Source organism: Megachile rotundata, chromosome 16, assembly GCF_050947335.1.
Source record: "Megachile rotundata isolate GNS110a chromosome 16, iyMegRotu1, whole genome shotgun sequence".
NCBI lineage: Eukaryota > Metazoa > Arthropoda > Insecta > Hymenoptera > Megachilidae > Megachile > Megachile rotundata.
The window spans coordinates 12,894,586-12,915,484 of NC_134998.1; the positions used below are offsets into that span (position 1 = coordinate 12,894,586).

Here is a 20,899-nt window from a genome sequence, read left to right on the forward strand (position 1 = left end):
AATGTCTGAAGGAAGAAATAGATTTAACAATAGAAGCGATATTTTTAGTAATAAATCTCCACCTGCAGTCAGGTGTAGGCCACACATAGATGTTCTAGACGATGTGGATCGAGCACCCTTTCATATACCTGTCTGCACCAAGTTGACACTTGTTTGCCCTTCTCTGTCTTCGATTGCAATAGCGATTTGAATAAGAAAGTGGTGAATTCGTGGCAATCTCTCGAGACACTCCTGACAGATATCAGAATATCGTGCACCGTCTTCAAGTCCTTTGGTCAAAAACACGAATAACGCGAATATGTTAATTTGTTCATATAATGGTTCTCGCATAATTAGTCCAAATGACTTGAATCGTAGACGGTTCACAAACTCGTTCGTGTTTCGACCACGTGTTTCACATGACTAATCGGTTCTATGAATGAATGCTACGTTGATATTAACCAGGATTTCACAAAGGTAAAGAAACCACCAACTCTTTCTTGATATCTAGACTTGTGTATGCTGCAATTTCCTGCACTGTACCCTATCTGGACAATGGATAAATATTTGTACAGTTTCTAGAATAGTGTCATGCAAATCAAGTGCCCACAGAACTTGGACATTAGCGTGCACGCCTAAAAAGACCTAGAGGCACAATTGCTTATCACTGTTCTAGAACTCTGAGAAAATAATCATAAGACTTAAAAGGAAGAGAATGCTAACAAAGAGAACAAATATTTGTTCCAGTGTCCACATGGTATATTGTACTCTGTCGCTATTTATAACGTAATCCCACCCTTTTGTTGCCTCATAAGCTTTATTATGCGCTCTTTCTATTTCTTTCTGTCTGAGTATTGTCTCTTCTTGCGATGATCCGTGATCGTCAGACCACAAGATAGATGGATCAGTAAAGTTCTGAGGATTAATGTACAAGATCCATCGATCGTGCTGGCATAATGTTACAATTAGAATTTCCTTTAATCACGATCAATTTAATCCCACCAAAAGGAAATAATATTAGTAATGACAAGTTGGATTGATCGTGAGACGAAGGAAATATTTCACTTGGTTTTGAAAGTAACAAAATAAGCCTGATGGTGTGTTTGAATTTAGGTACACTCCTTCTACACGGGGCCAGTAATGCCCTCAAACGGTGGTCGTCGAATGTCTACGGGTGCAGGAATGCAGTCAGTTGGCAGTAGATTGTCTAGTCAAACTCAGTCGTCGCATTACGGTTACGGTCAACATACCAGCAGTGGAAGAATCATGCCCAGAAGTGGCTCGGATCAACATTTGCCCCGAGTCGATTACACCAGCATCACCACACCAGCTCGACACACTCTTCTCAGATCCAGCTTGAAATCAGGTTTATTGACACGCCAGAGTAGACCAAGGTTCTCGTGAAATGTTATTATTTACGACTCTCTGTTGTACAATAGGAACGTCAGCATTGAGATACAATACAAGATACGGCACCCAAGGGGACAGTACAACATCGACTCAAAGGCAAGGTCAGTTTGGCACCTTAACAAGGAGGCATCGACCGTCGTTGGACTATGCATCTGACACCGAGGCAACGTGTTCCAGTTCACCAAAGTCGGCGTACTATTACTATAGGAACAATATGAATAATCCATCGCAGAGTAGCGCAGTCTCGCATCTTGCCACCTTGTCTAGATCGCAAATTGGTCAGAGTTCCTCCGGTCAGTTTACAAAAACCGTTCTTAGCCAACACAATATGTAATAGATTTAGTAAATTTGTATCTATTGTAGGTCTGAGATCGAACTCGTTGCCTCGCAATACTACTAGAACGTTGCCTCAGCAACCTGGTCTTAGATCTGGGCTTAGCACAGTAGCATCTGGACTGATAGATCAAGAGGACAGCGATGGAGCACTGTCAGCGCCTGAATTGCCTTCCATCAGACGTGACAGAGGTAAGGATGATCAGTTGAACATGGATAAAAATATTGAAATAAACTGAGAAAAATGTTTGAATTTTGATGATAGGAAGAATACCGTCATCACCTAGTGTGTTCACGTCGGATGAATACCGAGCATGGCTGAGTAGAACACCGAGCACCAGTGCATTGTACGAACAAATTAGAGCAACCACGACTAGACCACCGCGTTACACTTACAGCGCAGAAAATATTCACGCAGCTGTGAATCAAGTGAGCAAACATTTCTTGCTCTTTTTTGCTATTCTCGGTAGCAGGGATATATGATTTACTTTTACAGGGGGAATATGGAAGTTACGGTGCATATAGACCGCTCTCCAGCACGCTTGACCGTCTCTCGACAAGGTCAGCCTCAGCGCAACAAGTAAATCTAGCCAATCTGAGAGCATCGACGGCGATCAGTTCAACGTGTCATCGTGGAACGACGAATCCAAGACCGGCCTCGGTTGCATCGAGTGCTCGAACATCCCTGACAAGTCAGAAACCATCGTTGAGTAGCTCGGCCACCCAAAGGGCGACGTCGGTTAGGAGAATCAGAAACTTGCTAGACCTAGAGTCCACGAGAAGCATACCCACCCCCACGCCTACCAGAACTCAGGATCAAAGACTGCTAGATATTAATCCTGCAGGTAGATAAAATTGACGTTTTGCAATTATTAAACCCGTTAAAGTTTCTAATAAGATAATTTCAATTTTGATAGAGTTCCTCAAATATAAAATAGAAAAGCCGCCAACTGTGGGAACTCCGAGCTCGACCAGTTCTCTCTTGAGTTCGCTCGGAGAAACCAGTAGCGGAGACCTGGCAGGTGGGATCAGTGGACTGCTTTGGGTCCATCTTTTAGCTGGGCGCGGTCTTCGTTCGACGACGTCTTCGTCTGCAGCTACCACACCCTCGACGCCATCAGGTCAGCCTAATTTAGGTACGTTCGGGAGCCTGCACCTCCTGTAGTCTGCTACTCCTTTGCACACTTACAACCTACTGACTCAACCTCTGTACAAACGTTCAACACACAACTCAATTTTGTTTAACCCACAATAGATTCCTTTTCCCTAAACTCTCGAATGTTACAAGATACTCAATGATACAATTAAACACCACATATGAGTTAGGACCAACACCAAAAAGTTGTCTTGTTCAAACACTATACAGCTAGCTGTGGCTTGAGAGACTTGTATTGCGTACTGGAGTGCGACAGGGTACACAAAGCAAGAACAGTGGTACGAACTGGTGATCTGATGTTTGACTGGGACGAGACCTTCGAGCTGGACCTCGTTGGCAACCGGCAGTTGGATCTGCTCGTCTACTCTTGGGATCCTCAGTATAGGCATAAGCTATGTTACAAAGGCTCGGTGCACTTGGCGTCCCTCCTCAAGGAGTCACCTCTTCAACAACTGGCTGTCAAGGTCGAGCCACGTGGCACAATTTATTTAAGACTGCGATATATTGATGCTCAGCAAACGTTCCGAAGGAGAGGACTGCCAGTCATATCTTTGGCCACCAGAGTTGCACCTCTTTTCGGAGTTGACCTTGATACAGTGGTAAGTTGTAATTTGAAGCTTGTTAAGTGCTGATGTCTCTACATAATAATTGGCTAAACGTTATGTGGACTTTAGGTGAGCCGAGAGAGTAAAACTGGTGGAGTTCCTGGAGGTGTGTCCACTGCCCTGGCGATGGGTGTTCCAAACGTACCTATAATCGTTTGGCGCTGCGTCGAAGAGGTTGAGAGAAGAGGCCTCGATATCATTGGTTAGTCTTCCGGTGCAGAATAATGGATTAGCATTATTCCTATGATACTTATAGATATTGTATGATTGACAGGTTTGTACAGGCTTTGTGGATCAGCAACAAAGAAGAGGATACTTAGGGAAGCCTTTGAAAGGAATGCTCGTTCGGTGAATCTGTCACCTGATAATGTTCCAGACATCAACGTTATTACTGGTTAATTTCTTTATAGTAATACGATGCAGGAAAATGACTAAGAATGTTAAGTTATGATTATCTTTTTCAGGCGTGCTGAAGGATTACTTGCGAGAACTTCCAGAACCACTTTTCACAAAGTGCCTCTACCAAATGATGGTCGATGCACTAGCCGTCTGTTTGCCAGACGACCCACAAGGCAGCGCCAAACTTATGTTCAGTATACTCGACTGTTTACCAAAAGTGAACAGGGTTCGTATTTAACTAATCAGTTATAAACCTATAAAATATTGTGTTCTATATTGTTCGTCTTTCAACAGTGCACACTAATTTATTTGTTGGACCACCTGGCGATGGTGGTGTCACAATGCAACAAAATGTCACCAGCAAGTCTTGCGGTCTGTTTCGGACCAGTTTTGATGTTACATTCTGAGGAGAATGGACCACCGTTAGACTTCCAACAGCCAATCGCTGTACTCAAGTATCTCCTCGAAATATGGCCTGTTAAGTCAGGTAATGTCGTCATTCCTAACAATTTATTTTATTCGAAATACGATAAACATGTTATAGATTCGAGACATAGTCATTAGCAAGTGTCTAAGCTAATGAAGAATTGTCCTGATCAAACAATCGAACCAAAAGAATAAGAGCCGAATAATCAGTCGCTCATTTCACAGACAGTTCGGAAGATTTCTTCAATCGCTTCAGCGCTTCCTCGAGTTACGCAAGCAGCAGAGCACAACAGCAGTCAACAGCAACTGCAGCAGCAGCAGCAGCAGCAGCAACAGCAACAGCAACAGGTGCAGCATCAGCTGCAGGGAACATTGGGACGAACAGGGCTGCCCTGGCAGCAGCAACACTCACTTCATCAACAGCCCCCAACTTCAACAACCGCAGTCCTCGCGCCCTCCACTCGGCCTCCACCACCGGTCAAGCCCCGGCAGGTTAGCGTTCTTTTACGATTCTTGCTTTATCTCGACGACGTACGTTCCAATCTTTCACCTCCTTCTTCTTCCCTGCTCTGTAAACGTTCCACTCACGACAGTGATGGTTTAAGCAAGGAAAGAACATACATCTCGAGTGTAAAACACTTTAAGAACTCCTTAAGCAACAATTTCACAATATATTTATACAGAGGGTGGACAAGAGGAAGGTTAAAGAAACGTTTAAAGAAAGGAAACTTTTCTGGTTTTCAGAAAACTTCGTGTCACAATTGTGTTACAAGATTAAGCAAATGAAAGACCAGAAAAGTTGCATAAAACGCTTCAAAAAATTCGACAACAGTCTCGTTTCCCTCTCCGCTTTTCTATCCGTGTCTCATATGCATTATATCTGAAGCGTGTTGTGAACAGCATGACAGGCAAAGTAAAAAGACTCTGTTCATTCCCTTTGTTTCGCTTCGCAGAACAAATCCTGTCGCGCTCTCATGATCTCTAATCAGTCAGTGAAACGTCCATTCATTTACTCATTCATTCATGCATACGTTCATTCATTTACTCGGCTCATATCGGTTCCAGGTTGACGTCTCTCTCGACGATCTTTTTCATGTTAACCATCAATTGTTGCAGACTGTTCGCTACGCACGTAACTTTACTGCAAGTTTCTAAACGATCAGCGAATTTCATTGGAAAAGTACTTTTACTGAGAAAGAAATGCAAAATAATTTGCCCACTTTGGCAAAGCAAAAGAAGCTTGTTCTGCTTGGCAAACAATTTGCAAAGAAACGATGTCGAGTGTTGTATCCGTGTAAATATTACCACGCCATAAACGCCTCCGTGCATGTCTCGATGTCAGTTCTTGTACATTATTTGGGCGCAACGATCAAGAACCGGTTGCTTTATGATTTTCGTTTCTCTTTACCACCAGTCTCTCTCTTTCTCTCTCGACGTCTTTCTTATTATATAGTGACGATTTACGTTGTCTTCTTTATCTTTTTTCGTTTGGGCACGTATTCTTCAGAGCAAGCGCAAATTGCCGGCTCTACCAAACCGCTGACAGCACAGAGACGCCGCTTCTTGCACAGGTATTATCGTTATTATCGTTTTCATTCGCGTTACATCAGCCTTTAGTTATCATTATCATATTGCATGGCCCGAATATCGAATATCAGAGAACTAATGTATACACTCATTCATCTGTCACCTTTCATTCACGTTATTTGCACAGTGTCAGTCTGTGATTGCGTGACAGTGTACACAGGACCATTGAAGAAGCTGCAGTGACTAACCTAACAATTTTTCTTCGAATATTCTATGTTTGCAAATGAATTGTTTTCTTGTGCACCGTAAAACTTATAATTGTTTGCACAGAATAAGAAGTTACGTAGACTTAACGCCATATGTTAAGAAAAGAAAAAGCAAGCTACTAATTAGAAAACAAGGTACTAGTGTCAGGTTAAGTGTTCTTATTGATCAAGTTGTTTATCACATGGTTTCGTGCACAGAGTTTAGAGTACTCTAATGATGTAGTATCACCTCTCACGATACAGATATTTACTTAATTAAAATCTGAACAAAAACATAGGAGAAGTGGTCCTTTTTAAGAGTAGCGAGAGTGAAATCTTGAGTAGTTATTTTAATTGACCTACCACTCAACTTTCAAAGATGCTCTGATCAGTTTGAGAGATCATAAGTATACTTGGAATGGTGGTAATTATACCATGAATGTGACATCTTGAATTCGGTTTTATATGTACATTGAGTTTCATATTTCTTTAAGTTTGTCAAACCGAAATCAAGTGCACCATATTCTTTGAGCTCTGATATCCTTCTCCAATGAATGCAAATAATCCTTTATGGAAGAATGCGAGAATGTAAAATATAGTATGCAAGATGAGACACTTATTTCTCTTCCAATCATCTAACGGCATTGATCAAAATCAAGTCACTAATTTTAAGCATCTCATACTCTCTTTGAAAGTTATAGATACCTCATAGATCCCATTCAGTTCATCTTCATCAACGCCATTAAAAGACAAACACTTTGATCGGCAAGAAGTCTGATGGCTTCCAGCGAAACTTCTATCATAAACACTGCATCCACCTTGCACACAACAACCATTAAAATCCTTCTATCATCAAACTCTTTGCACAGTCATCTTTTCTCCCATATTACACATGTAGATTTCTATTGGATTCGAGTTTAACGCTTCAACCAGAGTGCAAAGGGTTAATATTCTTTAATATGCAGCTTCTATTTGGAGTCCAAAGAATTTCTTAACTAATAGAGAACGACGCTGGCGATACGGCGTCTCTGTTTGCACAGGTGATAGTCTCGTCTCCCGGTTCACCTAGCAGCGAGGAGTCGGAAGCCTCGCCGGAGCCAATTAACAAGAGCCTCCTGGGCGGCCTAGGACTCGAGAAAGGCAACGAAGGGGTCACGACGAACTCGACTAGCCCTGGAACAGAACAAATCACTCCGTCAAGCAGCGTCGACACCGAGGAAGGAAATACACCGCATCAGGAAGAGGGCGAAAAAGGCGTCGAGGGTGACGCCGAAGCCAGTGACGACGATCGACACCAACATGTACCCAAGACGCATTAGATGACTCTTTGAAAACACTGGGATCGAGTCGGGGGTGCGCGTCTTGAATAGTATGAACGTCTCGGTTTCGTTGATAGTTCGAACCATTCGAAGGATCAAATTGAGTGACTGTTAATGTAAATCGCCATGAAACAGTATTGGGCACTGAACATATATATTACCGATTCGTTGTTGAAATTCTACACAGACTCATAGTCTGCTAGTCTAACTAATTTGTTCTGAAAAATGAAGTACTTGTAATCGATGTTTCAGTTTTGCCCAACGCTGATGATACAAAGTATAAACATGAAATTCGAGAGTTGTTAAAATAGGGAATTCATATCTTGATCGTGAGGGTTTTGTTATTCGCAAGCATGTTTTCTTTAAAACCCAAGGGAAGAATGAAAGCGAAGGTCATTGTTTACCAATCAGAAGTGCATTAGTTTATTGGTAGGATGTTTTGAATAATTTTAAGCCTTAAGAATTTCTCTTTCGTTTGAATTCAAGATTCTTATGGTGCATGAAAGATAAAAGAAAGAAGAGATATTCCTTTTATCTGGTTTTCCAAAGATATTTAATGCGTTGACTGCAACGATTTGGAAGTTTAATACAGCTGTTCTTGAAACAGTAAACTATACCAAAGACTTAAGTCTGATCTATACTGTATTCAACATTATCGAGTCAAGTAATTTTTTTGAGAATATTAGTGTATCGTTGGCTGTGTTAGGAAATTTTCTTTGTTGTATGACGTTGTGTTTTGAAATATTTATACGTGTTTTTGTGGCAGTCAGTGCATCGAGGTACATATATGCCCTTCTAAAAGTAATACGTTCGAATCGTGAACGTGCAACTATACGAATCAAGGCTGAATTTTGTCGCCAGACGCACAATAAAAGCGATCATTGTTTTCCAAACGAAAAACGATACGCATAATGGGACCACTGCGAATATTCGTTACAAAATCTTCGCTAAGAAAGAAAATCTAACGCTGAAATTGACGATCTGACGACCGACTGGAAGCCTTTTACATGTTTTTTCATACGAATTCTTTTTATATCGTTCACCAGTGAGATCTCTGTCGAACAACATACCAAAGAAAACTGCTAACTAATGTTACGGTAATATTTATGGAAAGATTTCACTCTTTAGCTGCAAAGTTATCTTTTCACAGTTGTCGAAGCTGTAATCGATGAACAGGTTCCTAATTTAATACGGTTTGCACAAAATTTCATTATTATGCGTATGAATCTTCTTTCGACGAAGAAGATACGAGTTATAGAAAGGATAATTATTTCTTTCACAGCTGAAGAGTCAGTCATTGTAAGTCTCAGACTTTTCTTCGAGCACAAATATCGTAGAAGAAAACGTAGAATCACGCGAATGTTCTTTTCTATCCTGGAGATCCACCAAAGCTTTTCTCTCAAGACCAATCCTGAGTCGCGAGACCAGAAATCGAAGAACGAACACTTTGGAACGTACAGGGAGCATCTGAAATCGTCCCCTATGTCTTGAACTGCACAAATCTACGAAACGACTGAAAACAAGGTACCCAAGCTATTGAAATTCTGTAAACAAGGGGACGAGACAAGTGTTTGGTAAGATCCTACGATTCACCGCGCACACCCTCAGCTCAAAGAAGCTCCTATGGCTTCTGCAGTTGATCTTTCAATGAAATTCAAGGTATTTCCCGGCTGGTCGAGGTTCGAAGATCGCAAACGAAGAGTTCCGGTACGTTTCTTCACCGACGAAGCAAGCTGCAGAAGAACGCGACAAAGACTGATCATACTGGCGCGAAGGAAAACGGAAGCAAAGCGTAAACGGTGCACGCGGAGGACAAGAAACGAGAAAACATAAAAGAAGAAAACGTGACACGAACACAACAAACAAGCTACACAAACACAACGGTCGATTTATATACAATATACTATATAAATATATATATATACATATTATATATACACACATAGGCTAGTTACGATATACATGTGCTTTTGATAAAAAATTATTACTTGTAGAGGTTAGCTAGCCCTCGTATACAGAACACGAAGGAACTGCTGAAGAGTACACGACGCTGCGTCCACGTATACGAATTTGGATAGAGAAGAAAAAAATAAGCATGGTATAAGTGCACGCAGATGCTATATAAAATATACACAAGTAAAATCTCAGCGCGACAGGAGCCGAGAAACCGACTCACTTCTTGTACATGTTGACAATAGCAAATCGACGAACTGAGAGTGAAGAGATGGAAGGAAGAGGTGGATCAAAAAACGAAACTAAGAGGAGAGGAGTCGAACTCACCGAGAAACGATAATAATTACAAGTAAAAAGAAAAAAAAGTAATTGTAACTTGTAAACGACTAAACATAGCCAGTATTATATTGTGTACGTAAAGAAGAAAACGTTTAAAGAGGACGAGCCGGGAGGGACCACCCTGAACAGGGTGCAGCCCGGAGTTCGTTTGTTCTACGATCTCGTCGACGGGGACACGAGCGATGACTCGACTATTATTGCTATTATTATTGTTAGTTGGTAATATTATATATAAATAAACGTTTACATATGTGTCCGGTGAAGCATGGGACATTGTCATTCGAGCTGACTTTTCTATTGACTGATTTAGGATTTTATTCAATAGAATCACAGGAGCTAATTTGTTATATTTCTTTGTTGTAGTTTATACTGTTGTAACTGATAAGGATCGGTGTTTGTAATATAGTGAAATTAACAATCAGAAGGTTACTTTGCTTGACAATATCCGATGTTTCGCAGAGTTTGAATTAATAACTTTGTCTTTCTCGGATGTTAACACTAATCGGAGTAGCTTGGAAATGGTTAAATAAGTTTTTGCAGATATCTAACGACTAATTATACAAAGAGATTTTTGCAAAGAAATTCATTTCTATCGTATAGCGTTGGCGAAGACCGCTTTTCGTACTCTTAAGATTGTAAGAACATTTCAGATTGAACAAAGTTGTTATTCAATTTCGTATAAATAATGTATAAATGCATCATATACAAATAATACTGTTAGGATCACTACGTATTTGTTAATCCTTTGGAGAAGCATTACCTCTAAATTGATAAATATTACTTTAACGATAATTAACCTGTTTATAACAAGCAGAACTTTCACTTCTCGCATGAAAAAAATGATAAACTAATGTTTGTAACTGTATCGAAAACAATGTTAATGAAAGTATGCCGTTGAAAATATTTAGAGCTTCAAGGGGTTGACTGTTATTACCATTGCTTTCTTTCGCTCGTGTCCTTGTATGTGAATGCAGTCTGCGTAAATAGCATACGATATATGCAATGTTTGTACATCAGCACTGTTCAGGAGTACAGAGTCTCCGAAGTTCAATTGGCGTATAGATTCAAATTTTCCCAATTTCTTTCTGAATGTTAACTTACAAGTTTCAAGAAAATTGGAAGTAGTATGATTTGGACATTGCTGCTACAACGTGCAAGTATATCTGTGCGCATAATGTATTCATGATACTATCTGTGTGCGTAAGGATACACACCAATGTGGTCTTTTTTTTCACACGTTATTTTTATCGATAGCATCTCGGTAGAGGATACCACAAGGGTGGTGTTTCTTTCGAGTAGCCAAGAATCAAGGATTATTGTATAATTCATTGTATCATACTTCGCGTAGCCACATCCTAATCGTATGGAACCCCCGACTGTTTGACTGTCGTTCGATGTGCAAGCGCGATGGAACGCCGGATACCATATTCCCTTTCACGTTTTACCGAAACGTCTAAAGCAAGGTAGTTCCTTTTGTATACTTCGAGTAATTAGTTAGATTGCTCGGAGCATTACAAAAATGAAAAATGAGAATTTAAATATTGGAACTACCACTTGAACTGCAATTAACATTGTTTTATTAAACATATATTCTATGAAACTATTACCTTCTATATTTATACTGTTACTTTATACATTTTGTATTCAATGAGTGATAAACAGTGCAAAATGATCTTAACAAATTTTAATAACCAAGAGACTTTTATAAAACATGGTAACAAGTATTCATAAAAACACTATAATATTATGGAAACTCGTATATTACCGTAGAACAGTAGAGGATACTGTAACATACAATACTGTAGTGAAAACACAAGCTCCATAAGAGAAATTGTACAATCAGGCCCATACAAAAATTTGCTCTTCTTAAAGGAGTCATCCTACGTCGACTGATCAGAATATTCTCGTATTTGTACATAAGTGTAGTTCGAAGACTTTGAAAAACGTTCCGGCGTCCGGCGTTCCTCGACGTTCCTAATTTTAGTAATAACGATGAAATGCGACCCAAAAAAATGCGTACCATTAATTATATTATACGTGAAAGCACACTGCCGCAATTTTGTATGATTAACTGTTGTTATATATACACCTATACCTACATATTATGCTACGTATATATAATTATTGATAGAGACTTCATTGGAACGAGCGATACGCATCCTTCAAAGGGTTTCCAGTTACAAACTCTGATGCTTTCGCATCTTACAATCTCTTTAATTCAATGAAACGCTGAGTAAACGCTCTTTGATTCAATTAAATGAGATGAACACTGAGAATGTATTTCAGAAATAATTTATAAAGATGCGCAATTGTGCAGATAGTTAAGCACTTTGTTCTAATAAGATACAAATTTTGAAACAACGGAAGATATTTTCTTATTCACAGATAACAGATTAACTAACTGAAGCAACGATGTGACAATCAGTTATGTAATATTCACTAAACATAGAAACTTAGTTGATCTGTGAAAAGACTCGATGATTTATTTTGAATCAACGCTGAGATTCTCGAGAAGAATGATTTTGACTAAAAGTGTTTGAAAGGGAAAGTCCTTTGAAGGATATTGTATCACTCTGAAACAACCCCTTGATTGAAGAAAGCTGAGCGAAGGAACTAAGTCTGACATATTAGGGTTCTCGACTTTTCCGATTTCTTTTTGCAGATTTCTTTGCTCGTTTACGACGAATCTGAGCGCACATTTCATTCACCTCCTGCATCGTACCTCTAAGTGAAGCCACTTGTCGTATAAAATTGTTATAGGTGCGATTGGAGGAAATAAAGAGGTCCAGAGAGAAATGCAACCCTTTGCAATGATTTCAACCTGTTTTTATTATACTTGAAATCTTATATCTGTTGTGTTCTCTTCATTTTAGAATGCCTTCTTTTTTCAGAAGAATCAACATGTACTTTCAAAGCAGTAATTCTAATTGAAGAAAGTTGCAAAGGGTTGAGGTCTCGTGGAACAACGGTGTTTGGTTAGTTTCTCGCTTCACAACGAAACTTCAGGGAGAGAATGGCCAAGAACTGCGTGCTTTAATCAGGATTCTTAACGAACGAAACGTAAAAGAAGAAAATGAAGAAGACAGGAAGAGAAGAGACCAGAGGAGGAGACAAATGAAGTAGAATTAGATACGAGGGTGGACAAATTAAAGCAAGGGGCTTAATATCGATATAAGAATCTAATTTTTTATTGTGCTCGCATTACCTGATTCTCTTGTGCAATCGCGTTTGATCGAACACACCATTACGACAGAAAAATAAGAACAAAGAAAGAATGATAACCCAGCGGCTTGTATTTTCTACCGTGGTACACGATCTTTGAACGATTTTATTCTTCTTTATGATAATCCCGCGATATTTTATAGGTCGATGATTTTGATAAGCTCGAATGCATCTTTTCCTGGGAGAGAAAAACGTGCTTGTCCCGCTGGTATACGATTCATTGGAGCAGAGCCGTCAAACTTTCTACCTGAAACTGGAAAGGAATGAAGGTGCTGGGAGGAAGACATATTCGAAAAGCGTGATGGATACAGTTCTATAATTTTCTTCACTGACCAACCATCATGAACCAGTTTGAATTAAAATACATTTTGTTTTAAAGGTTGCTGGTAAACTGTAGAGTGAATCTTGTAGGATGAAACATCTGAAAGAAGAAACAAGAGGATAATCAAGAGCCTTCTATGAAAAAGTTGAAAGGAAATTATTGAAGAGAAGAAACCTTGTCTCTTCGTTTGCTCACGCTTCTTTTCAGTTCTCAGTTCGACGGCTCTGGAAATTTATTCCGCTCAATAACGTTTGAGGACCTTTTTATACTAGTTTGAAGCTAAAAGTATTCGTTTCTTCAATGACTCGATACCAGCATCGTTTCTGATTTCCCCGTGTACAACAGGTCTTTTTAATCGTCGAATCCTAGCGCTAACGTATATAAACTAACGTATATACGATGGACCACGTTTGTCATACTGAAACATTAAGAAAAAATCAACAAAAAAATATGTATGCGTGTATGAAAAAGACGAGAGAACGAGAAAAAGTTTGTCCATGATTTTTCTATAATTTAGTGGCAGAGTAGCTGGGGGGCAACCGTTATTTCTTTTGCGCCCCAAAGAAGAACAATTTCATAAGAAGAAAATGAAAAAAAAATGAATGGAATAATGTTTCTACGACTCAGACTTAAATAATTCGTGTCATATAATTTGTAGCTGTTCAGAAGTCCTTGAATCGTTCAGGTTAGACATTGAATTAATTCTAAGTAGCAATCTACTAGGTTTTCTTCAAAGAAGTAAGATTTAAATCATTCATCTTCATCTTTTCAAGTTCCTCCATCGCTAGAACTAAAAATCTTCTAAGAAGAGAAACACGAAGAAAGCAAGCGAACTGTAATAAACTTCGGGACGATTCTTGACCAGCTTGGCTACGATTTATTCTTCATTCGTCCTTCCGGAAATGTGATACTCAACGAAGAAGAGCTGACTGTAACAGCAAACAGCACAAAAAAGGATCAAAGAAGAAAAGGAAGGAAGAAAATGATCGAATTCCTCGAGCCACCGTTTGTTACGACGTAGACGTAGAAACGACGAACTTGATTCTCCCATATTCGGTGCTCAACGACTCCAAAGAAGCAGCAAATAGTAAGTAGAATTAGAACTAGTCAGAAAATTGATTCACTGAAGGTGAGATAGACTCATGAACCAGTAGAAAAAGTAACCGGCTAATAATGTACAGAGGAGAAGAGAAGAGAGAAGAAGTAAAACGATGACGAAGAGAGAGAAGGAACACATTTCTCCGTTGTTTCTTGAGCTTCACATCTCGGGGGATTCGAAGTGCGAAACGCTTTCTTCTCGACGTTGAAGAAAGAAGATGAGAAACCTGTAAATAAGTAGAAAGCATCTTGTTCATCACACGTGTGGATGATTTTTGATGCGCGTGACATTGAAGAAGAAACGAGAAGAGATGTATACACAGAGACGTGTGTACCGGGGTCGAAGCTGGCTGTCCTGGGGCCAGAGAATCTTCAGATCCGTTGTGTACAGTTTTGGAGGCTGTTCAGATGTTAAAGGTCCCAGATTAGATACAGCCCTGCATACGTAGTTTCCAGAAGAGTTGTAGCTTCTTGTATAATTATGTGAATTATATGTAGAAAGGAAAACATTTATCTCCGGGAATCGCTACGAACACATATCTCAGAATTCATTCTATCTGATACGAAGGGAGTTAAGTGGATAAGGACGGATTCAAAGTTGTGTCAATAAATGTGGGCCCTTCTTTAAAATAAGTAAGTGAAACGCACGGTTCGAGCGAGCTGCGATTAGGTTCTTTTCTTTACATTAAACCTGAAACAGAAATTGTTTTGAAACGGATAAAAATTTCATTCTAGTTTTTTAGGTGAACGAGGATTAATCAAAGACGAACTAGGGCCCACAGAAACTAAGAGTTGAGTGGATAGAATCCGCGGATCAAGAACGTGCTTGTTCATTTCCATCCTTCATCGAGCAGGGGTATAATTAGGTCGTAGGTTTTACCCTAAAGCTTTCATCATCCTACATATCATAGAAGAGAAGAGATCCTTTTGTTTCTGTAGAGGACGGGCCTATAAAGGGAATTCTTAGGGTTCAGTGAAGTATATAATAAAAAATGAGAAGGTGAAAGAGAATACGAGTAAAGGCTTGGAAGAAAAATGGAGAAGAAATAAGAGGGCCTCTAGTGTATTTGATAGAGAAACGTATTGCGTTTCGAGACAAACGAGGAACACGCTTTTTAGGATTAGTCGCAGCTTCGACCTAGCCCCGAAAGTGTATCTACGAAGCACTATACGATGTGCACGGTGAACTTGTTACCTTTTTCTTCATTATCGAGAGTACTATTCTTCTTCCTACACAATTGAAAGCTCAGATCTTTTCAAATTGCGCTATTCAATTTAATATATTTAATAGAAAGGTTTTTGAAATTGGAAAGAAGATTGAGTTTAGAAAATAGTCTTATCTCTTTTTGTAATGTTATGTTATAGTTCTCGAAGATAATAAAGAAAAAGGATTTGTTACAGTGCATCAAATCATTCAGTTTTTCGACATATCCATCTTCTGACCTCATATTTTCATAAATCAAGATATACAACATGCCCATCCTCATCTATAAATTCATCGACAAATTATTTTCATAGTCAGATTAATCTACATTGATCTCATACTGTTCTTATTCTATATCTACTATCTCACAGTATTATAAATAATTGACTTCTGTTTTTTATATTTCCTATAAATAATAGTTTGGTACGAATGAATTTTTTATGGTGTAAATGAGCGATGGTTAGTCGACCGTTTCATGCTGTAATTCGTTTCTTTCGATATTGTTTCCCCAAAACTATTCCTATTACCTTTTTAATTATTTGACAATAATCATGACTGATGAATGTTTAGAAAAATAATTATTAAATTTGACAATTTCATAAAAGAAAGAAAATATCAGAAAGAATAGAAGTACTAGCGAAAAAGAAACTGAGTATTAATAATTAATGTTAATGCAGAGAGCAGTTAAATCGCATGTAAAGGGATGAACACTAATGTAATTCACGTTCGAACAAATTTTACTTTGTTCTTAATTAATTGACAATTTTATAATATTTACATCATGATAATTTATAGGAGTTTCTATGTAAGTGTACATATAATCAGTGCTTAGGTCATTGAGTCTCCACACGTAATATCATTGTCAATCATTGTCGAATGAAAATGAAAGGGTGGAGAAAAAGCTTATAATTATTTAGAAAGGAGCCTGTGAAACTCTGTTAGCGAAGATGGTGCGAAGGAGTAATTGTATTTCACTTGTTGTATTATACACTGTAGAAAGATCTTTTGCGCGTTAATTATCATTGATTATATTCTCAACGTCGTAATTATTTTAACAAGTCGATTAAGGGAAACAAAAGCTTTTGTTGTAAACCGAAGAGATTGACGAGGGGCTTTAAGTGTGGATTTACCGCACATCACATTCAAATCTTATATTTTTATAACGAATAATGCATAAAGCATTTGCTGTACGATCTTGAATTTCAGTTCTCGTTAAATTCGAATCAAAGTGGAGATATACAATTATAATGTGACGCGCAAATGATTTTCGCAAGAATACTTTTAATATACATAATGAATAAATGGAAGAAACAAGTGTACGTGTATGTAAATGAAGCAAACAAGAGACAGATACGATACGAAAAAATCAAGCGATTAAATCGCTCAGAGAATTGAAAATTCTAAGTCTATAAAGTTGTAAGAATGAATGGAACGAATAAGTGAGCGAATGGGAAAAAGGTTGCAAGGAAAATGAAAGACCGGAAAGTTGTCAGAATGAAAATAGAGCAACAGTAAACAGGACGTTAAAATATAAATACAATAAAGGTAACGGGAAGGTATAAATATTAATTTTAGAATAAAATGTCGAGAGGTGAAAGAGCAACAGAGCGCAGAACGACGAAGAAAATAGTATAGTAACACAACGGACGAGTACATTCTATCAGTATTTGCGCAACAAAACTGAAAAAAATCGTAACTAAGAATGAAGCATTTAATAAAATAATTGGATAATTTGATCGATTCAGATTCTTCCATCGAAGCTGCTGAACGATCCAAAGGAAGTGTGGGTGTGCTTGCGTATGCGTGTGTACATGTACTGCGAGAGAGGAAGAGATAAATATTATATATATAGATATATATATATATATATAAATTATACATACAAAAAATGAAGAAGAAAAAAACAACTATCGTTGATCGCTATATCAAGCAAGTAGATATATATAATATTTATTATATTGAAAAATATATAGTAGCGTGTCGATATAATTATTACGATTTGTAATTGCGCGTTGCGGCGCGCCCACAGTAATGGCGCCCATTGACCGCTTATGCGAACCAGAAATCAACTATAAAAAACATCGACGAGAGTGAAACCGCAAATACAGTGTCGAGGATTGAAATTAAATGAAAGTGCGTGCTTGTGTATGACAGTGTCAATTGTAAATGCGTTCGGCTTTGTTAATAGTGCTTTGAAGGTTATGTATCGAAAAAATATAGTTTTCATTCGTTGTGCGCAGGTTAGCTTCGATTGATTGGTACTGCGCAAGCGCAGTAGCGATGTTTGTGACATGTCTGTATATCTAATGACTTATTATTTCGTATAATTTTTTATACTACTATTCTTTTTCCAGCTTATATATTTATATTCATTGTGTATATGATCATAAAGTGTCAAGCATTGGATTTGCAAAAAACCAAAGAAGTATTCTCTCATGGCAGGGCCTATAGAAAATTTAAATTGCGCGCTCTTCTGCTGTAATCGATAGTCGAATTCGTGGTGGCGCAAGTAACTAAAAGAAGAACGCGCGTATTATGAAATCTTGCTTTTCTAGTCGCGAATTATTTATTTTAAGCCGAACGCAGTTTAAGAAAGTGTAGAAACACAGTATGCGAATACAAGAAAACCTCAACACCAAAATAAAACGGAATTTCCTGCAATACAGAAGTTAGATCAATTACGGGAATTCTTTGTAAACTAGATTTAAATATCCGTATTATTCGTTGTCACGCGTATTCGTTTGTCCGAGTCGCTTTGAGGTCTGGATTGTAACGAACATTCTCGCGATAAATAGAGATAAAGAACGGAATCACTATAACGATAGTCGGAGTACATTTCGTCGTATATTACGTTCTGAAACCTATGCGAGCGTAAGTTTTATGTGTACGCCAAGCACGACGGGTGAAAGGGACTTCTGCTTTCGAGGACTGACTTTTTTTTTATGTCGTTCTAACTGATAACTGTAACGATAACGGTAATGGTAACAATAATAATATTAATATTGATAATGGTAATATAAAAATAATAATGATAATGATGTGCATTCGAATTGCTAATAATAATTATAATAAATAAATAAATAAATAATATGTATACTTTAAGGCATACGATCTCCCAGCGTGCTTGGCCGTGTGTCTTGTTTTTAATGGTTTATGGAAAAGAAATGAGTTATTGCGGTATCGATTGAAATCGATGATGATCGATGTTTATTAACGATTAAAATGATTATCGATAGATGAGAGAAAGTATCGAGCAAACCCTTTGCATTCGAACTTCCGATTACAACGAGAATTCTAATTTTCATTTGTGTTTCGCAGTGCAAATGTGTGTACAGAGAAAAGATGGACGATTAGCGATTCTTCGAGTTATATTAGATATTACGTGCGAATAACGAGAGGTAAAAAGTGGTTCGAGTGAGAAGGGTTACTAGTTAGAGGCTTTATTTTTCTTTCGTTTGACAGCATCGAGACTACCAACGTATGATTGATAATGATATCAAAGTTATGACATTTTTATGTATACAACGAATTTTCGTTGTAGTTGCACGTCTATCTAGTCTGTAATTTATGGTAATGCGCACGCGCTGTTACTATGTTCATGTCTCTAAATGTATACCCAGCGGACAAAAAATTTAGTTGCTGTATTCTCCCATGAAGCATAATTATGTATACTTTATGTTTTACTATTCATAGTAGCGCAAGTATTTGCGAAAAATAATATAGGAATTTTTGTAAGTGCGATGTTTTCCATCTTGATAGGAGCTGGTTCGATTATCGATACTATGTTGGTAGTTAGTGTGCTACAGATGCTTGATAGCGAATCGATAAATTTCTCGCGAGTAAAGAATCGTAATAGTAGGGTTCTAACGTCGCTGATTCCGGCGATAATTTAGTCGGTGTTAAGTCCACACACTTATTCAAAAAAAGAATCGACGGTACGCGCGGTCGTCGATCGATTATAAATCAACAGTAGAAATAGTAGAGCGCGACAATTTCAGAGAGGTAGTATTACCGTTGTTCCGTTGATTGTTTTCATAGATTTTATTATGCCGTGACCGCATCGCGTGTTCTTGCTAAACGTTCGTTTACATGCTAAAGGGTAACAATAAATAATTGACTTATTAAAAATTACCCGGTGAACTTGTTGAGTCTTCGAATTACCTGATTTAAACATTCGCGCCATTGAATTGATTTAGTTCGATACGTCGATGGCGAGCAATCGACCCATCGAAAATTAAAATGTCTCTAGACTACTTATTCGTTTGAAATTAGAATTGAGTGCATACGACAACGAAGTAGCTTGAACAGGTATTTATTTTCAAATAATTTTCCCCAGTTCATTTAATACGCCTACGGAAAATGATTCAGAAGATTAATATAGTTTGTAATGGAAGATCAGAATCGAGAAGAAATTCTTTGTTTCTGGTTTGTAAAGATGTAATGGAAAATCTAGTCAATTAGAAAATTTTCTTGAACATTTTCCTTGGGCATATGATGGATAGTCGTATTTTTCTTTCGAGTCAGTAAATTAATATTACTTTTTCTTGTATGTATATCGATCGCTCGAAAGACAAAAAATCGCAAGGTTCACGAGGCGCGGCCACGCCTAGCCAGGACTATTTTTCTAAGTTGCAAAGTATAATAAATTAATGATGTTGCATTATCGTTACTAGAGTATATTATAATGTACATTGATATTTTAACTAGCTAAGTATGAGAAAAAGTGTTACAAAACATAGTAAACAAACTGCATATATATATATACACAAATGTAGATATCTTCGTTGCAATCGTCAAGTATCGATTAATCGTGCCGGTTCGTACTTGCGGTCGGCGCATGCGCGCGCGCACGCGGCAACGTGCCATTAGCCTGATACCAATTTCAAATGACGGCGACAGGAATTAGCGAAAGGAGACACGAAATACCATTTTTCGAGTTGAAGCGCGCCTTTATAAGTTCCAGTGTCGATCGATTCACGATCGAGGAAGTACAACGGGTAAAAACCAAACGAGAAGAAATTTCTAGACGCGCAATGACCCGAGGCTGGAACGACGTGAATGACAGTTCGAATAAAAAGAATTTGCGAGTGAGAATGTACGAATGTCGAAGCATGAATGTGTTGTCGTTCTTCAACCAAAAACAAAAGAAAATTAATAATGGAATCGTTCTATCAGTCACCTCACGTATATTATACAATGTCATAATACTATGCTGCCATATGGTATAAATACATGTCTGCGGTAAGAAGTATATTATTAAAACATTATAAATAAATATGTTATAAGTAATTATCTTTGTGGTTAAATCTTTTAGACTAAAGAACCACCCTTTCCCCCACATTTTATGTAAGTATTCATTTAC

The 20,899-nt window shown here is 38.1% G+C and overlaps 1 protein-coding gene across 16 annotated transcripts in view; it reads left to right on the plus strand.

Annotated features, from left to right (window-relative positions):
- RhoGAP100F (Rho GTPase activating protein at 100F) overlaps nucleotides 1-20,829 on the plus strand; it is a 53,696-nt gene extending 32,867 nt beyond the window's left edge. For 8 of the 16 annotated variants that reach the window (XM_076540998.1, XM_076541000.1, XM_076540996.1 and 5 more), the window contains 13 exons: nucleotides 1,093-1,345; nucleotides 1,419-1,682; nucleotides 1,753-1,914; nucleotides 1,988-2,151; nucleotides 2,219-2,567; nucleotides 2,640-2,858; nucleotides 3,089-3,477; nucleotides 3,553-3,685; nucleotides 3,758-3,877; nucleotides 3,948-4,108; nucleotides 4,177-4,369; nucleotides 4,538-4,800; nucleotides 7,121-20,829. In XM_076540998.1, the coding sequence (XP_076397113.1) occupies nucleotides 1,093-1,345; nucleotides 1,419-1,682; nucleotides 1,753-1,914; nucleotides 1,988-2,151; nucleotides 2,219-2,567; nucleotides 2,640-2,858; nucleotides 3,089-3,477; nucleotides 3,553-3,685; nucleotides 3,758-3,877; nucleotides 3,948-4,108; nucleotides 4,177-4,369; nucleotides 4,538-4,800; nucleotides 7,121-7,399 (2,949 nt within the window). In that variant the 3' untranslated portion in view covers nucleotides 7,400-20,829. Of the gene's footprint in view, nucleotides 1-1,092; nucleotides 1,346-1,418; nucleotides 1,683-1,752; nucleotides 1,915-1,987; nucleotides 2,152-2,218; nucleotides 2,568-2,639; nucleotides 2,859-3,088; nucleotides 3,478-3,552; nucleotides 3,686-3,757; nucleotides 3,878-3,947; nucleotides 4,109-4,176; nucleotides 4,370-4,533; nucleotides 4,801-5,815; nucleotides 5,880-7,120 lie in introns of all 16 variants that reach the window. The other 8 variants (XR_013040844.1, XR_013040842.1, XR_013040843.1 and 5 more) reach the window with 8 other exon arrangements.
- Nucleotides 20,830-20,899: the final 70 nt, after the last annotated feature.